The 19,627-nt window shown below is 41.3% G+C and overlaps 1 protein-coding gene across 1 annotated transcript; it reads left to right on the top strand.

The window, feature by feature from the left end:
- The first annotated feature begins 5,274 nt into the window (after positions 1-5,274).
- On the top strand, positions 5,275-8,527 carry LOC135525342 (claudin-1-like). Its single transcript, XM_064953045.1, has 4 exons — positions 5,275-5,776; positions 6,155-6,319; positions 6,585-6,675; positions 7,470-8,527. The coding sequence occupies exons 1-4, from the start codon at positions 5,557-5,559 to the stop codon at positions 7,645-7,647; spliced, it is 654 nt and encodes a 217-aa protein (XP_064809117.1). The 5' UTR covers positions 5,275-5,556; the 3' UTR covers positions 7,648-8,527.
- The last annotated feature ends 11,100 nt before the right edge of the window (positions 8,528-19,627 follow it).

Below are 19,627 nucleotides of genomic sequence, written 5' to 3'. Positions count from 1 at the left end.
CCAGAAATTTTTACAATTGTTCTTTATATCATTTATATTTGTTCCACAGTAAAGTTCCTTCTTATTTTTGTTTAGTTTAGTTACGTGATTTCTAAATGTACTGTATTTTTGCCAGTCTGCTATGTTGTCAGACTTATTTGCTATTCTCTTTGCCTCATCTCTCTCATCCATGCAGTTTTACAATTCAGCGTCTCTCCATGGGGATTTGGCAGTTCCAACAATCCGTTTCTTGATGGGTGAATGCCTATCAAGTGACTCCTAAGTGGTGCAGCGGTCTAAGACACTGCATCTCAGTGCTAGAGGCATCACTACAGGCCCTGGATCAATTCCAGGCTGTATCACAACCGGCCGTGATTGGGAGTTCCATAGGGCGACGCACAATTGGCTCAGTGTCGTCCGTTGTAGGCTGTCATTGTAAATACGAATTTGTTCTTAACTGACTTGTCAAGTTAAATGAAATATCAGCAACAGAAGAAGCAGTTTCATAAATGCTTCAAGTGTAGTGTCAGGCTGTTCCTCAGAACAACAAATATTTTTCACTTATTCGACATAGGAATCATTGCAAAACCTCTTGTATTATCGTTACTACACAACTGTAGGTCCGGTCTTTGGAAAAAAAATAATCTAAATATGTCTATTATAATATGATCACTACATCTGGTGGGTGTACACTGCTTTAGTGAAGAGGCGACTCCAGGATGCTGGCCTTCTAGGCAGAGTTGCAAAGAAAAAGCCATATCTCAGATGGGGAGCGTTGCTGCATAGCTATTTTCAGGTCACTCTAGAGATGTTCAATCAGGTTCAAGTCCGGGCTCTGGCTGGGCCACTCAAGGACATTCAGAGACTTTTCCCTAAGCCACTCCTACGTTGTCTTGGCTGTGTGCTGTCATGACATTGGCCTGGGGGGGTAGGTTTATGACAGTCATAAATACCTCTTTCCCCCTTTTTCCTCTCTCTACCCTACTGATGTTACATTTGCAAAACCATTGGTTAACAGAGATTCTGGGAACATCAGAAGGTGGGGGGAAATGAACTATATTCTGGTAATGCGACCAATTGAACATATGCGGTGGTACTTAATGAATATGATGTCAGTTCGGTTGTCATCTGAGACAGTCTCATCAATGATAAGATGACAAACTCTACAGTGGAAAGTCTACACATCAGAGTTATCGGATTCACATGGAATTGTTGTTCAATTTAAATGTTTGAATATGAAATTATTCGTGTTGGGCTGAAATGTGATTTCAGCTTCTAAAATGTTGGATTTGTGTTTTCATAAGACAGGGTTCTGCTCAATCAGTGGCTCGCCCCTGTGAAGGGACATGGGCTATAAAACTTTTCAAACACGCCCTCCTCTCCCTTCCTATATAAGCCCTATAACCTCATGTTCCGAGGATGTAGGACGATGGTCCGATGTCAGAATGGTTCAGATAATAACTACTGAATGAAGCTAACATCAGCGTCAGCTTTGGTTGCGAATGGTATGAACTTTGAACTCTTATTCACTACAGAAGTGATACCTCCGAGCCGTTGAGTTAGCAACAGCAGATGCAACGAGGGTTAGGAAGGAACAGACAGAGTATCCCGTCTATCACCCAACGACGTTACAATGTATTCAACTGACAGAGAGATTCTTCAAAGGACTCGGTTTGGCAACACGGCATTCCATCTACCACCAACCTACCGAAGCGCAGCTCAGAGTAAATATTTATTGCATTTTCCTTTTCCAAATGGGCGGTAATTTAGAATGCATCAGATACTGTATTTACGATAGCATAGCTTCTCCCTGTGTCCCTCAGTCTTCCCGCTCTTTCACTCAAATCCATCCCTTTTCCTTTGTGTAACAAGCTGTCATAGCTGTTCCGTCTGCTAGTGTCACACCCTGACCATAGTTTGCTTTGCATGTTTCTATGTTTTGTTTGGTCAGGGTGTGATCTGAGTTGGCATTCTATGTTACATGTCTAGTTTGTCTATTTCTATGTTTGGCCTGATATAGTTCTCAATCAGAGGCAGGTGTTAGTCATTGTCTCTGATTGGGAACGATATTTAGGTAGCCTGTTTGGTGTTGGGTTTTGTGGGTGATTGTTCCTGTCTCTGTGTTTGCACCAGATAGGGCTGTTTTGGTTTTTCACATTTCTTGTTTTGTTAGTCTATTCATGTATAGTTTCTTTATTAAAGAACCATGAATAATAACCACGCTGCGTTTTGGTCTGCCTCTCCTTCAGCGCAAGAAAACCGTTACAGCTAGGGACATTTTCCTTTATGACGTAATTTGTAATCAAGTTATGATTTAATTATGTGTGTGTAATTACTTAGGTATTTAGTAAATAAATAATTAAACCCTATTTTGTATTGCTGATTCAAATTGTTAGCCAGGGTTCGTGCAGATAACCAAGAATTTACAACTTTCAGATGAGACTGAATTAAGATAAAGATTGATATTGACTGCTATTGATGTAAAATATTACTAGGTCTTTAAGAGTTTATTCGGAAGATAACTGCTCTATAAATAGTATTTTGTGGTGCCTGACTCTCTAGTTAATTACATTTACGTGATTAGCTCAATAAGGTGATATTAATTACGGAGAAATTATTTTATAGAATAGCATGTCATATCACTTAATCCGGCATAGCCGAAGACACGACAGTGCTGCTTAGGGTCGTTGTCCTGTTGTAAGGTGAACGTTTGCTCCAGTCTGAGGTCCTGAGCACTCTGGAGCAGGTTTGCATCAAGGATCTCTCTGCACTTTGCTCCGTTCACCTTTCCCTTGATCTTGACTAGTCACCCAGTCCCTGCCACTGAAAAAACATCCCCCCAGCATAATTCTGCCACCACCATTCTTCACCGTAGGGATGGTGCCAGGTATCCTCCAGACATAACGCTTGGCATTCAGGCCAAGGAGTTCAGTTTTGTTTTCATCAGACCAGATGCTTTTTGGCAAACTCCATGCGGACTGTCAGGTGCCTTTTACTGAGGAGTGACTTTAGTCTCATCACTCTGCCATAAAGGACTGATTGGTGGAGTGCTGCCAAGTTGGTTGTCCTTCTGGAAGGTTCTCCCATCTCCACAGAGGAACTCTATCAGAGTGACCATCAGGTTCTTGGTCACCTCCCAGACCAAGGCTATTCTACTCCGATTGCTCAGTTTGGCCCGACGGCCAGCTCTAGGAAGAGTTTCGGTGGTTCCAAACTTCTTCGATTTTAAGAATGATGGAGGGCACTGTGTTCTTTGGGACCTTCAATGCTGCAGACATTTTTTGGTTCCCTTCCCCAGTTCTGTGCCTTGACACAATCCTGTCTAGGAGCTCCCTGGACAATTCCTCTGACCTCATGGCTTGGTTTTTGCTCTGACATGCACTGTCAACTGTGGGATCTTATATACACAGGTTTGTGCCTTTCCAAATCATGTCCAATCAATTGAATTTACCACAGTTGTAGAAACATCTCAAGGATGATCAATGGAAACAGGGTGCACCTGAGCTCAATTTCATGTCTCATAGCAAAGGGTCTGAATACTTATGTAAATTAGATATTTATGTTTTATGTTTTTTATACATTTGCAAAGAAATTCTAAAAACCTGTTTTCACTTTGTCATTATGGGGTATTGTGTGTAGATTTGTACATTTTCGAATAAGGCTGTAACGTAACAAAATGTGGAAAAAGTCAAGGTGTCTGAATACTTTCCGAATGCACTGTGTGTAAATGTGATGTTTCAGGTTTTATATATATATAAATATAAAAGTTTGCAAAAATTCATTACAAAAGGTTTTTGCTATGTCATTATGGGGTATTGTGTGTAGATTGATGAGGGTGGGGAGACGATTTTTATACATTTTAGAATAAGGCTGTAACGTAACAAAATATGGAAAAAGTCAAGGGGTCTGAATACTTTCCGAATGCATTGTATGTAAACATAAACTGTGTATGTGAAACATTTAAATACCGTAAACATGGCTAACGTAAACTCACATAAACTCGTACATCGCCTGGGTCCGTACAATTGCCCTTATTTTAGCGCCCCAATAACGTCATACTTCCAGATCAACTGTAATGTCAATACCATTGTAAAGCACAATTTCTCCCCTTTCCAACAGAATCAATTACATGACTTAAACGCGGCCCGTTTCTGCATAATTCAAGAAGGCAATGAGCCCCGTCGGGTCTTTTTAAAAATGGCGGGTGGGGAAGCGAAACTAATGCGTGACAGTGAGAAGGAGAGATGTTGTGTGGGAAAATAGCTTTTTTCACTCGGTCTGTCCAACATCACCTTATTGCCTCTAAAATGTAAATAAAACACTATAAATAGTTTATATATTGTGTCATTACATACCTATTTGAAGGTTTGTGTAGAATTTGAATAATGGTGCTAAAGTGACCTTAGAAGTAAACAGTGGCTTTGAGAATGATGATCACATGCAATGATGACGAAAAAAATTACTAGGTATCCCCCTTACCCCTGTCACTGTCCATTTCTTGTTTTTAAAGGATGATAGAAGTGTTACACCTGGTGGAGAGAGATTGTAAGACATAAATAGTTGCTTTATGCCTGCTGTACGTTACGACATGACACGTCAAGATGTAACGGAGGGTCAGTTCTTTTCAACTTTTCTCCAATACTATAGATCCATAACCATGTCATCAACGCTTGAATAGAAACCTAATTCACACCCCCGATTTTGACTCAACACAGTCGCTACAGTCCCATTAGTTTTCTTTGTAGCCTCGTTTGAATGTTGCGGTTGCGCACATTTGTACGGAATGGGGTGAGTTTATGTTAGTTTTAAATACAAATTGCATACATAACCTGACAATCCTGAAAATGTAAGACCATTTATTTAGGCCTAAAATCAACTGCATTGGTTGGATTTAAAACTGGTTTGGATTTTGTGTAAACTGGGGAAAAATCACCAAGTGTTTGATTTTCATATGGGTTGGAAAAACGTAATGATAAGCAAACTCATTTAACAGCTCAGACTATGTCATAAGCATACAAATATGAATTATGTGGAAGGCCATCTAATGTGAATATATTGTAATGAAATTAATAAAACACAATTATCACAAGTAGTATGTGAGTGACTATAGCAGATTAATACACATCACAGCTTTAGTTTTGTGCCGTGGAATAAATTTGTCTCAGTTGATTTTCACGTAGTTCTTAAAAAAAAGAAAAATAGGGCATGAATGATAGAGGGAAAGACTATCACACCCATTATGAGAACGTGCTGAGCTTTTCATAGAAATCGATCTATGTATAACCACTAGCATGCGCTCGAGAATTGTCCCGCAGACGGTTTAAATAGCCAAGAGTGGATGCACTACTCACTGAACACAGGCGCAATGCTGAGAGTACGAGATAACGGTCCACAACGCGGCAGGAATTCAACTTTAACGGAGTTCGGTTTGCTTCAATAGATTTAACAGACATTGAGAATCAAGGACATTTCTACAATTTAAATATTAAATTTTCCACTGTTCATGTATTTTGTCTATTTTTCATCAACTCTCATTTTAGTAGCCTTTATTATCAAACATAATTTCATCGGAATACCATGACGAGCTCTGCGGTTCAACTTCCCGGTTATGCTCTTGCTTTGATCGGTCTTGTTGGCTCAGTGATTGCCACCACTATGGTGGAGTGGAAAAGGCACTCTTACACAGAGAGCACGGTAACATCAAAGGAAACGTACCTGGGGTTATGGATGTCATGCACCGTCGACGCCACAAGACACACGATGTGCGTCAATTACAAGTCACTCTTTCACCTGCCATGTAAGTTTTCCTTAGTGTCTGCCATCATCACCCACTATTCGATCACTAGTGGTCACTCACCTTCAGAGCAGGAACAATATAGCTTAATATAATGGTAGGCTACTTGTTGATGCCCGATTACAATGAAAAGATACAAATAAGCCTAATAATACACAATACATGTTGATAATTGAAACAGATGACTACAACCATTTATTATTACAAATCATACTTGTTCACACACTGTTCCAGTGTCTATGTTCTTTCTCTCAGTAAGTTTCACACTGACTTGTGACTTTGATATGGATGTGTTCAATGTAGCCATATTCAATCTTAGTGTATGTCCGACTGAGTGTTGAGAGTATGCGTTGGCCTTTGACATTTGCCCTGTGCGTATAGCGGAGATTCTGACCACCCGAGTGGTGATGATCCTCAGTGTCCTATTGTCAGCCATTGCGGTGCTGGTAGCCACGCTGGGGATGAGATGCACCCGATGCCTGGAGGAGGATGAAAAGCAGAAGGATAGAGTAGCCATTGTTGGAGGATTCCTCTTCATCATTTCAGGTACAGTCGGTTACATTATCATATCAGTAATGAAAGTTGTTTTTATTGATTTAGCTCTGAACAGTAAATGCTACATTGTGAAATGCCAAAAAATGGTCCCATCTGATACTACATAACTCTGTGCTTTAGCGTACAGCTCTGTACCATAGCCCAAAATGCTGCTTTTACCACTGAAAATGCTGATTGTTTTAACTCTAGGTTGAGTGAGAGAAGCTGATATGAAATAGTGTGTAATAAGATGTTCTAATATTGCTCTTCTCTGTAGGTGTTCTGGCCATATCGGTAACCTCCTGGTTTGCCAACGCCATCATCTGGTCCTTTGAATTCTCAGACTCCCCTACTTCCTTACATAACAGGTACTGTCGAGTAGCACGGTAGCAGCATCATCCACAACTCTGTGTTAAGAATTGTAATAGTCTTTAGGCTGAGCCTTATGAATGCACTACTTTTGACCAAGGACCCATAGGGGCGTTAGACTAGTAACCGGAAGGTTGCAAGTTCAAACCCCGAGCCGACAAGGTACAAATCTGTCGTTCTGCCCCTGAACAGGCAGTTAACCCACTGTTCCTAGGCCGTCATTGAAAATAAGAATTTGTTCTTAACTGACTTGACTAGTTAAATAAAGGTAAATAAAAAAAAAAAAAGGGTGGATCTAGTCAAAAGAAGGGGACAAAATAGGGAATAGGGTGCAATTTGTTGTACAAGCTAAGAAACTACACCTGGCTGTAGTGCAATTTATATCAAATTGTTATTTCGATTTAGAATTCTACACATAGTTTATTTAAGCAATAAGGGACGAGGGGGTCTAGTGTATGTCCAATATACCACAGCTAAGGGCTGTTCTTACGCACGACGCAACGCATTGTGGAGTGTCGAGATACAGCCCTTAGCCGTGGTATATTGGTTATATACCACCAACCCCCGAGGAGCATTATTGCTATTATAAGCTCGTTACCACCGTAATTAGAGCAGTAAAAATAAATGTTTTGTCAGACCCGTGGTATACGGTTTGATATACCACGGCTGTCATCCAATCAGAATTCAGGGCTCGAACCACCCAGTTTTTAATCTGTGTTTCGCGGCTGATGTGGACTACATTCTGTGGTGTTGACTGGGTGTGTTATTTTGTGTTTCTTTTTTAAACCGATAGGTTTGAGTTTGGCAACGCTGTGCTGGTGAGCTGGGGTGCAGGTATCTGCTCTGTGGTGGGCGGATTTCTCCTGGGCTGCAGGTATCTGTGGAGTTGTCCCCAGGGCTCACGCTCCGTCTCATCCTTCACCCAACCCAAAGTAATTCCTGGCACCAGGCCTGGCACCCACTATGTTTAATGGGCCACACTAAGCCTAGAGGACGCCCAAGGAAGCTCAATTCGTTGAGGCTTAAACCAGAGAGCCTCCTACTCACACTGAAGGACTACAGTAGAGCAGAATACGTGTAGTTACTCAAGTACTCTACTGTGTGTGACTCGCCTACATTATGATTGTGAGAGTTCATTTGGGAGGTCTGTGTGCTCCATGAAAGTATTTTTCTAATGAATTGTGTTTGGATGTGTGAAGATGGTTGGCTGTGGTCATGATGTGTAACACCTACCATATCTCTGTTTTCAACCTCAAGTCAAGTGCCTCCACTAAAGGAATTTTCAAATATTGCCAATGTAGCTACCATTTCATTATATACCATCACCAATGTACAGTGCTGCAGAGTAGTGTTCCTATGACTCTCAAAATGTACAGGGGGGATTAAGCAGGAAATCCGGAATCCCCTAACAAGGGCTTCTGGGAAAGCTCAGAATTCTGGTAATGTTACTGGAACTGTGCAACTCTACTGCAGAGTAAGCTTCCATAAATATCAGCTTGATTGAACTGTGCCTGATTGTGTTCTGTTGGGGCCAACAGATTAGAATACACCTTCCATTTAAATGATTTTCACTTTTCACCAAGGGAATGTATTGGTTTGGACATGCAGATGTGCATACGGTTGGTTGACCTATGACATTTCACATGACAATGTGTTCAAATTTGTACATTTGAAACGTGCACTTTAGAGTGCACTGTACTGCAATATTCCATTAATTTAGTATTTGATCACGTGCTATATATGGTAAACTTGTCATAAATCTGCTGTTATTATTATCAAGATGAATTTGCATAAAGATACTTCATTAGATAAAGATACTACTGAATGTGTGTTATGTTTTACAGCCTTCAAATTATGTCCTTTTTACATTTTCTCTTTCTTTTGTTCTATTTGACTCTTTCAGGTTTCAGTTTTTTTAACCTACTACCATACCCCGTTCAAAGGCACTTATAACCTACTACCATACCCCGTTCAAAGGCACTTATAACCTACTACCATACCCCGTTCAAAGGCACTTATAACCTACTACCATACCCCGTTCAAAGGCACTTATAACCTACTACCATACCCCGTTCAAAGGCACTTATAACCTACTACCATACCCCGTTCAAAGGCACTTATAACCTACTACCATACCCCGTTCAAAGGCACTTATAACCTACTACCATACCCCGTTCAAAGGTACTTATAACCTACTACCATACCCCGTTCAAAGGCACTTATAACCTACTACCATACCCCGTTCAAAGGTACTTATAACCTGCTACCATACCCCGTTCAAAGGCACTTATAACCTACTACCATACCCCGTTCAAAGGCACTTATAACCTACTACCATACCCCGTTCAAAGGCACTTATAACCTACTACCATACCCCGTTCAAAGGCACTTATAACCTACTACCATACCCCGTTCAAAGGCACTTATAACCTACTACCATAGCCTGTTCAAAGGCACTTCAATATTGGTATTGCCCATTCACCCTCTGAATGGCACACATACACTATCCATGTCTCAATTGTCTCAAGGCTTAAAAATCCTTATTTAATCTGCCTCCTACCCTTCATCTACACTGATTGAAGTGGATTTAACAGGTGACATCAATAAGGGATCATAGCTTTCACCTGGTCAGGCTATGTCATGGAAAGAGCAGGTGGTCCTAATGTTTTGTCCACTCAGTGTATAATAATCAGTTGTAAATTAAAACATAATACTGTACTTGCATCAGCATCAAATGCTTTTGCAAATCATCAAATGTCTGCATTTCTCTCTCTCCATGACCAGGGTTAGCTATTGGAAATCCCATACACATGTAACAGGCGAGAACTGAAACAATCCGCACTTGGCGTCCATTTTAGGGCAGAGTCTATTTAAGGCCGTTTCAATAAAACACTCAGAAACACTACTGATTCCTGGTCCTTTCAGTGAACAACCTGTCAGTTGTTTGACATTTGACAGTAGGCCCATGTTTCTCATGCCATTTGAAACAATGTGTATTGAAACCAAATCACACTAAGCCAGTTCTTTTCACACACACATCACACAATGATAAGATCATTATTTCATGTAATTTGCTGGACACTAACTAGGGGTTAAACTGCTCTTGTATGGTAAAATGCACCAATAGACATTACCTTATTTCTATGTGGGTGTATTCTTTCCATAAACTGAAAGAGTGGATGGTTCTTCTGTCTGACTAGTTCTGTTCTGTTGTTTCACTCTATATGAAGGTCCTTTATGTCTCCATGTGGGATTTATAATATAAATGAAAAGGCCTAATGAGATGCCAGGTTATTTCATAAATGTATTAATGTTGCCAGGAGAAGCCTAGTAATGGACTAAAGGAGCCGAACGTGTCTCATTTTAGTCCAAGGACCTGACATGTTCTGTTTAAAGGCGAATTGGCTCTGGAAGCCAAAACAGCCGAATACTCCATCTAAACGTGAATCGAGTCTCCATTGTGTTACAGTTCTAGAAACAAAAATCCCTTTACTTTCATATCACATCAAAATAATTTCACAAATTCAAAATACACACGGTTTTACTGGTTTTAACACAGTTAGGTGCTTCTGCACCTGCATTGCTTGCTGTTTGGGGTTTTCGGCTGGGTTTCTGTACAGCACTTTGTGACATCAGCTGATGTAAGAAGGGCTTTATAAATAAATTTGATTGAATTTGATTGATTACAGACGACAGTATTTCTCAGTGACAACACATTTGTGGCGGTTGTCTTCCATTTCCACACAGGTGTTCGGAGATGCAGATAGCTAATAGTCCACTCGGTCTCCCTTCTGCATTTCCATTACATTACATTTAAGTCATTTAGCAGACGCTCTTATCCAGAGCGACTTACAAATTGGTGAATTCACCTTCTGACATCCAGTGGAACAGCCACTTACAATAGTGCATCTAAATCATTTAAGGGGGGGGTGAGAAGGATTACTTATCCTATCCTAGGTATTCCTTGAAGAGGTGGGGTTTCAGGTGTCTCCGGAAGGTGGTGATTGACTCTGCTGTCCTGGCGTCGTGAGGGAGTTTGTTCCACCATTGGGGGGCCAGAGCAGCGAACAGTTTTGACTGGGCTGAGCGGGAACTGTACTTCCTCAGTGGTAGGGAGGCGAGCAGGCCAGAGGTGGATGAACGCAGTGCCCTTGTTTGGGTGTAGGGCCTGATCAGAGCCTGGAGGTACTGCGGTGCCGTTCCCCTCACAGCTCCGTAGGCAAGCACCATGGTCTTGTAGCGGATGCGAGCTTCAACTGGAAGCCAGTGGAGAGAGCGGAGGAGCTGTTTGCCGGAAACAAGCGCTGTAACATGGAAATATAGCCGCGTGGGAACCCTAACCTTATTAAGGGGTGGATCAATGTAACTTTTTTCTCTTGTCTATTTGTCCATGAAAAGTCGTGTTTGTAGTCTATTTTAACTAGACTAGCCGGAAAGACCCAAGATGTACAGTTTAAGATTTTCAGTTGGTTTAGTCAATTTCTTTACAATGCCAAAAATATCCCATTCTAGATGACAACTAATTCAATCCAGTGTGCTAGTATATTTTGAAATCAGAATAGCCAGGTTGGTTAGCTATCGTTTACCTTCAAATACTGTACTTCCACATACAGTACTACGATCTGACATGATGTGAGACACCGGCACTGTTTTTACTCTGGTCTGGTTGGTCTGTGACAGGGTCAAGGCAAGGACCAAGGTAAGGACCCTATTAGTAGTGATGTGTGCATGATGCAAAGGAGAGGAGGAAGGGGAGTGGAGTCGATAGGGACATCTCCAGTTGACGCTCACTATAAATCAGTGTACATAAGATAGAAACCAGTACCCCCATATCTCTCTTATTAAACCTAGCTAGTGCATAATGAGACATGATGTAATGCATTAGTCCAAATCTGACAACAGTGTGGCTTTTGTGGCAAGGACAAAATTAACACAAAAGTGTTGAGGTTTTCAGATTTCATAGTCAACTAAATGCTATTCCAATATAAATGCTTTTGTCAAACCTCTCTTTGGATGTGCAATTGAGACAAAGGCTGTAATGACTCGAGTTGGAAGCCTGTTCAAACTACGCCAAATACAGTATTGCAGTTAAACAAAACAAAAAACATTAGAATTAATAAAAGAGCACCTATGCATTAGCACTTCTGTTGTTGTGCCATCAACTTTCTTAATATATATATTTTTTACAGTATTCCAGTCACTGAGGATATCCCGTGGATCTTCATCCTCTTCCTCTCTTACCTACCCACTGCCCGGAAGGTCAACTTTTTACTGGCAGCTACATTGCGTAATGTTATTATACTAAGGTGGCTGGCTAGATAAGCGATTCTTCAGAAAGACAGGAATTACATTAACTCCTGCCTCACCACAGTTTCATTATGAGATGGGCTGTGGGCGAGGAGTAGAGCATAGGCCTGAGACAGAACACATTCACTAGTATCACTACTGTGTACCTAGTAACGAAACAAACAGAAATGGCTTCCTACTCAGAACGGATGGGAAGCATACTCCCCATTCTCCCGTAAGTCTAGAATTAGCATATCTACTGCAGGTCCGAGAATTGTCCAGACCTTAACCTCTGACCTAGAAGCAGGGATAGGACACAATGAGATGGTGGTATGCATAGGAAATAATTGTTCTGTGTAGTCCATTCAGTTCTTTTAATATTGGGTCCAGGCATAGAGATACATACTGTACATGTATGCATGTTCAATATCAATGGTTTACATAATAATTTATCTCTATGGGTCCAGGTCCATCCATTCTGGATTATCCCTATACTAATGCTCTGGGAGAACCTTGAAGTTAATCACAACATCCTTACTGATTCAAATGCTCGTACTAGATACCAAAGGTTCTCAGTGCTGATCAAAAGTTCATGTTGGGAGAAGTAGGGTGGCAAGTAACATTTGTCAATGTGCCCTTGAGCAAGGCACTGAACACTTAAATTACTAAAGATGTCAATGTAAAATGAGTGAGAAACGAATCTTTATCCTAAGTGTTGCTGCCCACTCCCTTTGTACCAATTGCATTTCATCAACAATATCAAAACAGAAAGGGTGAAAATATGACAGGAAACATTCATTACGAGTTGGCGCGAAAGTGAAAGTAAGGCATTATGGTCCGGTACCGCGTCCGTACCAGACAAATAAATAGTTGGGGAAGCCTCCTACGCCTTACCAGGAAAACCTGAGGGAGAGGTTATTTTCCTGGCACCACTCCGTCAGGGCCCTCACCTCCTCCCCATAGTCTGTCTTGTCATTGTTGGTAATCCCCTTACCACGGTTGTGTCGCCTGCAAACTTGTTGATTGAGTTGGAGACATGCATGGCCACGCAGTCAAGGGTGAACAGGGAGTACAGGAGGCGCTGAGCACACACCCTTGTGTGGCCCCTGCATATGGCAGGTGTTGTTGCCTACCTTCCCGATCTGGGGTCGGTCCATCAGGAAGTCCAGGACCCAGTTGCACAGTGTGGGGTTCAGACCCAAGGCCCTGAGCTTAGTGATGAGGTTAGAGGGTACTATGGTGTTGAAAGCTGTAGTTGATGAACATCATTCTTACATAGGTATTCCTCATGTCCAGAAGGGATAGGGCAGTGTGCAATGAGATGGCGATTGTGTCATTTGTGGATCTGTTGGGGCGGTATGTAAATTGGAGTGGGTCTAGGGTTTCAAGTTAGTTGGAGGTGATATGATCCTTGACTAGCCTTTCAATGCACTTCATGATGACAGAAGTGAGTGCTACAAGGTGATAGTCATTTAGTCACCTTTGCTTTCTTGGGTACAGGAACAATGGCGGGCATCTTGAAGCAAGTGGGGACAACAGACTGGGATAGGGAGAGATTGAATGTGTCCGTAAACACTCCAGCCAGCTGGTCTGCACATGCACTAATGAAGCGGCTTGGGATGCGTTCTGGGCCGGCAGCCTTGCGAGGGTTAACACGTCTTACTCACGTCGACCATGGAGAACGAAAGCTCACAGTCCTCATGTGGTAATGTTGTGGTGGTCCACGTCAGCAGCACTGTTTTTCTCGAAGCGGGCAAAGAAGGTGTGTAGCTTGTCCGGCGGGAAGACGGCAGTGTCTCAGTTGTAAAAGTTAAATGACAAATCTTTACAACTAGGCCCCTATTGAATTAAGGCCAGGCACCACAAGCTGAAATGAAAATGTTGCATTAGTATTTGGTAGCATTGCCTTAAAATTGTTTAACTTGGGTCAAACATTTCGAGTAGCCTTCCACAAGCTTCCCACAATAAGTTGGGTGAATTTTGGCCCATTCCTCCTGACAGAGCTGGTGTAACTGAGTCAGGTTTGTAGGATCTTTGCTCGTACACGCTTTTTCAGTTCTGCCACAAATTTTCAATAGGATTGAGATCAGGGCTTTGTGACGGCCACTCCAATACCCTGACTTTGTTGTCCTTAAGCCATTTTGCCACATTTTGTAAGTATGCTTGGGGTTATAGTGGCGGCAGGGTAGCCTAGTGGTTAGAGCATTGGACTAGTAACCGAAAGGTTGCAAATTCGAATCCCTGAGCTGACAAAGTACAAATCTGTCGTTCTGCCCCTGAACAGGCAGTTAACCCACTGTTCCTAGGCTGTCATTGAAAATAAGAATTTGTTCTTAACTGACTTGCCTAGTAAAATAAAAAATAGTCCATTTGGAAGACCCATTTGCAACCAAGCCATTTGCAATATGATCAATACCCATAGCTTGTAGGGAGGCAGGGTTGCCACGGTGTAAGGACCAGTAGTGTCTTGCCATGGGGTAGTCTTCATTGCCTACCTGTATGGCATACTTGTGTTCCGCTACGCGGTCTTGAAGGTGTCTCTTTGTCCGTCCAATGTAGAACACATTGCACTGTGGACATTCCAATCTTTTGCAGTTAATTAAATGCTTGACGTAATACTCCAATTAGGAAGCTGTGTCAACAAAATAGTTCTTCTGTGCAATATTACTGCAATGGTTGCAATGGTTACATTTAAAAGAGCCCTTGGGTTTGTGGTCAAGCCACATTTTTTAAGAGTCACCAGGAAGATAACTGTGGACTAATTTGTCATTTAGGGTAGGACATCTCTTAAAGCTTATGACTGGTGGCTCAGGAAAGACTTGGCGTAGAAGCAAATCACTTTGGATGATTCCCCAATTATTTATAATTATTATTTTAATGTTCTCTGCTTCAGTGCTGTATTTTGTAACAAAATACACTCTCTCTGATGTATCACGAGGCGCTCCCCTTCTCAAACAAGTTCTCTCTGTCAAGTAATCCAGCCCTTATACCTGCATCTTTCAGGACATGAATGCTGTAGCATTGATTCAAGAAGTGATTCTCCAATTCTGTAGATTTGTTTTCTGATCACAAATTCTGCAGACTCTTTGTAATTGGCCATATGTAATATTGTCTTTTAGCCTTATGGGTTGGAAGCTGTCAGCCCTCAGAATGATATTCCCATCTTCCTAAAGATTGATGTGTGCAAACAACCTTTGTCATTTTTACCAATGTCGAGGTCCAAAAAATGAATGTTATTCTTGCAGTACTCCATAGTTAGTTTGATGTTAGGGTTAATGAATGTTATCCTTGCAGTACTCCCTAGTTAGTTTGATGTTAGGGTTAATGAATGTTATCCTTGCTGTGCTCCATAGTTAGTTTGATGTTAGGGTTAATGAATGTTATCCTTGCTGTGCTCTATAGTTAGTTTGATGTTAGGGTTAATGCTGTTAAGGTATTGGTGGAAGGAAATAAATTAATCTTCTGAGCCGGACCAAAACAGGCAAACATCATCAATATAGCGGCCCCACCATATAATCCGGTCAAAGAAATGGTTATTAGAAGGATCCAAAATGAAGTAATTTCCCCATTTACCCAAGTACAAACCAGCATAGGAAGGGATGTAGCTCCCATGGCACACCCTTTGACCTGTTTAGAAATACGGTCCTGAAAGATAAAGATGTTGTGATTAAGAGTCCATTCAGTCAGTGAGTCAATTAGCCCAGTCAAAACTGTTCGCTGCTCTGGCCCCCCAATGGTGGAACAAACTCCCTCACGACGCCAGGACAGCGGAGTCAATCACCACCTTCCGGAGACACCTGAAACCCCACCTCTTCAAGGAATACCTAGGATAGGATAAAGCAATCCTTCGCACCCCCCCATATAATCCGGTAAATGATTTAGATGCACTATTGTAAAGTGGCTGTTCCACTGATGTCAGAAGGTGAATTCACCAATTTGTAAGTCGCTCTGGATAAGAGCGTCTGCTAAATGACTTAAATGTAAATGTAAATGTAATTAATTCTGTAGGAGGCATCTCAGTTTCAGGTCAAGAAATGGTCAATAGCTGCCAAACCTTGTTCATGCTCAATGGTGGTGTATAGAGACTCCACGTCCATGGGGACTAAAAGGAAGCTGTACCTATATTGTTCAATTCCTTCATGTTGTTCAACACATCTGTGGTATCTTGAAGATGGGCTGGGAGTGATGCCAGAAAAGGCTTAGTAAAGTCATCAATGTACTTGGAGATGGGTTCTGTCAGACTTTCATTACCACTAATGACTGGCCTGCTGGGGGGGTTTTCAGGATGTTTGTGGACCTTTGGAAGAAGATAAAAAGAAGCCAGACTGCCATTGAAAAGAAATTTGAACTCATTGTCTGAAATATAACCATTCTCCTTAGCTTCTGTGAGGATCCCTTTCAATTCAGTTTTTAGGTCCTCTGTAGGGTTGAAGGTAAGAGATTGGTAGAATTCATCATTGTCTAATTGACGGTAGGCTTCTGCCACATATTTAGCTTTACTCCACACTAATGTATCGCCACCTTTGTTTTTTTTAAACCACAATCTGTTCATTTTTGGACAATGATTCAACTGCATCCCTCTCTGTCTTATAAAGCTTACATCGTGTTTGGTTGGAGTCAATTTTACCCTTAAACAGATTCTCCACATCAAAATTCACTTTCTTGGCAAATGTTGTGTACTACTCACTTCACAGAACAGCGCAAACTGTCTCTAACCAGAATAGAAAGAGGAGAGGGAGGCCCCGGTGCACAACTGAGCAAGAGGACAAGTACATTAAAGTGTCTAGTTTGAGAAACAGATGCCTCACAAGTCCTCAACTGGCAGCTCCATTAAATAGTACCCGCAAAACACCAGTCTCAACTTCAACGGTGAAGAGGTGACTCCGGGATGATGGCCTTCCAGTCAGAGTTGCAAAGAAAAATCCATATCTCAGACTGGCCAATAAAAATAAAAGATTAAGATGGGCAAAAGAGCACAGCCACTGGACAGAGGAACTTGAGAGGAATGAGAGCCCGTTTGCGCTGTTCTGTGATGGGAGCAGTACACAGCGTTGTATGAGATCTTCAGTTTCTTGGCAATTTCTCGCATGGAATAGCCTTCACTTCTGAGACCAAGAATAACCTGACAAGTTTCAGAAGAAAGTCTTTGTTTCTGGCCATTTTGAGCCTGTATTTGAACCCACAGATGCTGATGCTCCAGATACTCAACTAGTCTAAAGAAGGCCAGTTTTATTGCTTCTTTAATTAGCACAACAGTTTTCAGCTTTGCTAACATAATTGCAAAAGGGTTTTCAAATGATCAATTAGCCTTTTAAAATAATAAACTTGGATTAGCTAACACAACGTGCCATTGGAACACAGGAGTGATGGTTGCTGGTAATGGGCCTCTGTACGCCTATGTAGATATTCCACAAAAAAATCACCCGTTTCCAGCTTCAATAGTAATTTACAACATTAACAATGTCTACACTGTGTTTCTGATCAATTTGATGTTATTTTAATGGACAACAAATGTGCTTTTCTTTCAAAAACAAGGAAATTTCTAAGTGACCCCACACTTTTAAACAGTAGTGTATATATTCCCTTTAGTATATAGAGCACTACTTTTGCCAGGGCTCATAGGGCTCTGGTCAGAAGTAGTGCACTATGTAGGGAATAGGGTGCCATTTGGGACACATATTATATCAGCCTAGTGTGGGGGTTTATTATTAAAGAGAGATACAGTTTGTCTCCATGGCGCACACCAAAACGTGGAATAGTAAAATCTTAAATCTTATCCCTTTGCCAAAACATGCTTTCGGCCCCCGAGCTCAGAGGAGTTGCCGACTTTTGAAAGTTATCCAAACAATGATTACATTTTTTTTGACTGGAGAGTAATATGATGCCTTGCCGATTTGTTGTTGTTGCTCATATCTCGCGTCAGATGTATTGAAGGGTATTGGCTCGACACATTATGGTTCACCACAGTTCCAAACACATGTTTACATTGACAGAGGTGCCTACAGAGTTATTGGTAATCTACTGAGAAAGTTAACTGTTGTGCAAAGATGACCTAATTGCTGGCTTACTAAACCGATGTTCACGTTGTGATGGGCCATATACTTTTCACTGTTTAAAAGCATTGAGTGCCCTCTACTGGGGTGGCAGGGTAGCCTAGTGGTTAGAGCATTGGACTAGTAACCGGAAGGTTGCAAGTTCAAATCCCCAAGCTGACAAGGTAAAAATCTGTCATTCTGCCCCTGAACACTGTTCCTAGGCTATTTTTTGTATTGCTATCCTTGTAGGGACCAAGGAATTGATTTCCATCCAAAATCCTATTTTCACTAACCCTAAAATAAGAATTTGTTCTTCACTGACTAGCCTAGTTAAATAAAGGTAAAAAAAATAACAGCATTCATTCCTTCAGCAACAGTTGGGTTAGGTCGAGGATTGTAATTACAAAGGCTGCAATTGTATTCATGAGTTAGCTAATCATCCATAGAGTATTCCATAGGTAAGAATTTGATGGATCACTTGCATGGATTAATGAGTTGCCAACAGGTATATGGGACAGTTGATATACAGTTAATATCACAATCCATATGGCTCATATTGTGGTATACAAATAGTTATTCTTCCCCATCCAAAATATTGATTCATAGATACTGTATGCTGTCTTAAGATCTTGTTGTTGAAAGGAAAAAAGCCGAGTTCCCCAACAGGCAGGTGGGTGATTTGACAGCTCTTTGGTCTTGGCCATAGTGGAGTTTGGAGTGTGACTGGTTGTGGACAGGTGTCTTTTATACTGATAAGAAGTTCAAACAGGTGCCATTAATAAAGGTAACAAGTGGAGGACGGAGGTGCCTCTTAAAGAAGAAGTTACAGGTCTGTGAGAGCCAGAAATCTTGCTTGTTTGTAGGTGACCAAATACTTATTTTCCACCATAATTTGCAAATAAATTAATAAAAAATCCTATAATGTGATTTTCTGGATTTTGTTTCTCTCATTTTGTCTGTCATAGTTGAAGTGTACCTATGATGAAAATTACAGTCCTCTCTCATCTTTTTAAGTGGGAGAACTTGCACAATTGGTGGCTGACTAAATACTTTTTTTGCCCCACTGTATATGTGATCGTATACAAATGTAAGCAAGGTTTGAAAGGATTATGTTTTAGTCTGTTTGGGCCTCTTGCAGTCAATTTGCAATCTACAAATGCTTTGTAATTATGGTCCGGCCCCCTGACCATCACCTCAAAATCGGCCCACGGCTGTATCTAGTTGATGATCCCTGGAATAAAGTATTGCTGATATACAGGTAACTGCCAAAATAAAGGAAACACCAACATAAAGTGTCTTTATAGGACGTTGGACCACCACAAGCCACCAGAACAGCTTCAAGTGTCTGGAAGTCTTCTATGAGAAACTCCATCATTTGGTGTTTTGTTGGTGGTGGTGGAAAACACTGTCTCAGGCACCGCTACAGAATCTCCTATAAGTGTTCAATTGGTCTTAGTTGTGGTGACTGATACTTTTTTTGTATTTCTATCCTTGTAGGGACCAAGGAATTGATTTCCATCCAAAATCCTATTTTCCCTAACCTTAACCCCTTAATCCTAACCCCAATTGTAACCCTAAACCTAACCTCTAAACCTAAAATAGCATTTTTCCTCAAATGTCTCCCAATTTT

Source organism: Oncorhynchus masou, chromosome 31 (genome assembly GCF_036934945.1).
Source record: "Oncorhynchus masou masou isolate Uvic2021 chromosome 31, UVic_Omas_1.1, whole genome shotgun sequence".
Classification (NCBI taxonomy): Eukaryota; Metazoa; Chordata; class Actinopteri; order Salmoniformes; family Salmonidae; genus Oncorhynchus; species Oncorhynchus masou.
The sequence above is the reverse complement of the archived record's forward strand: the minus strand, read 5'-3'. Positions and strand labels throughout refer to the sequence as shown.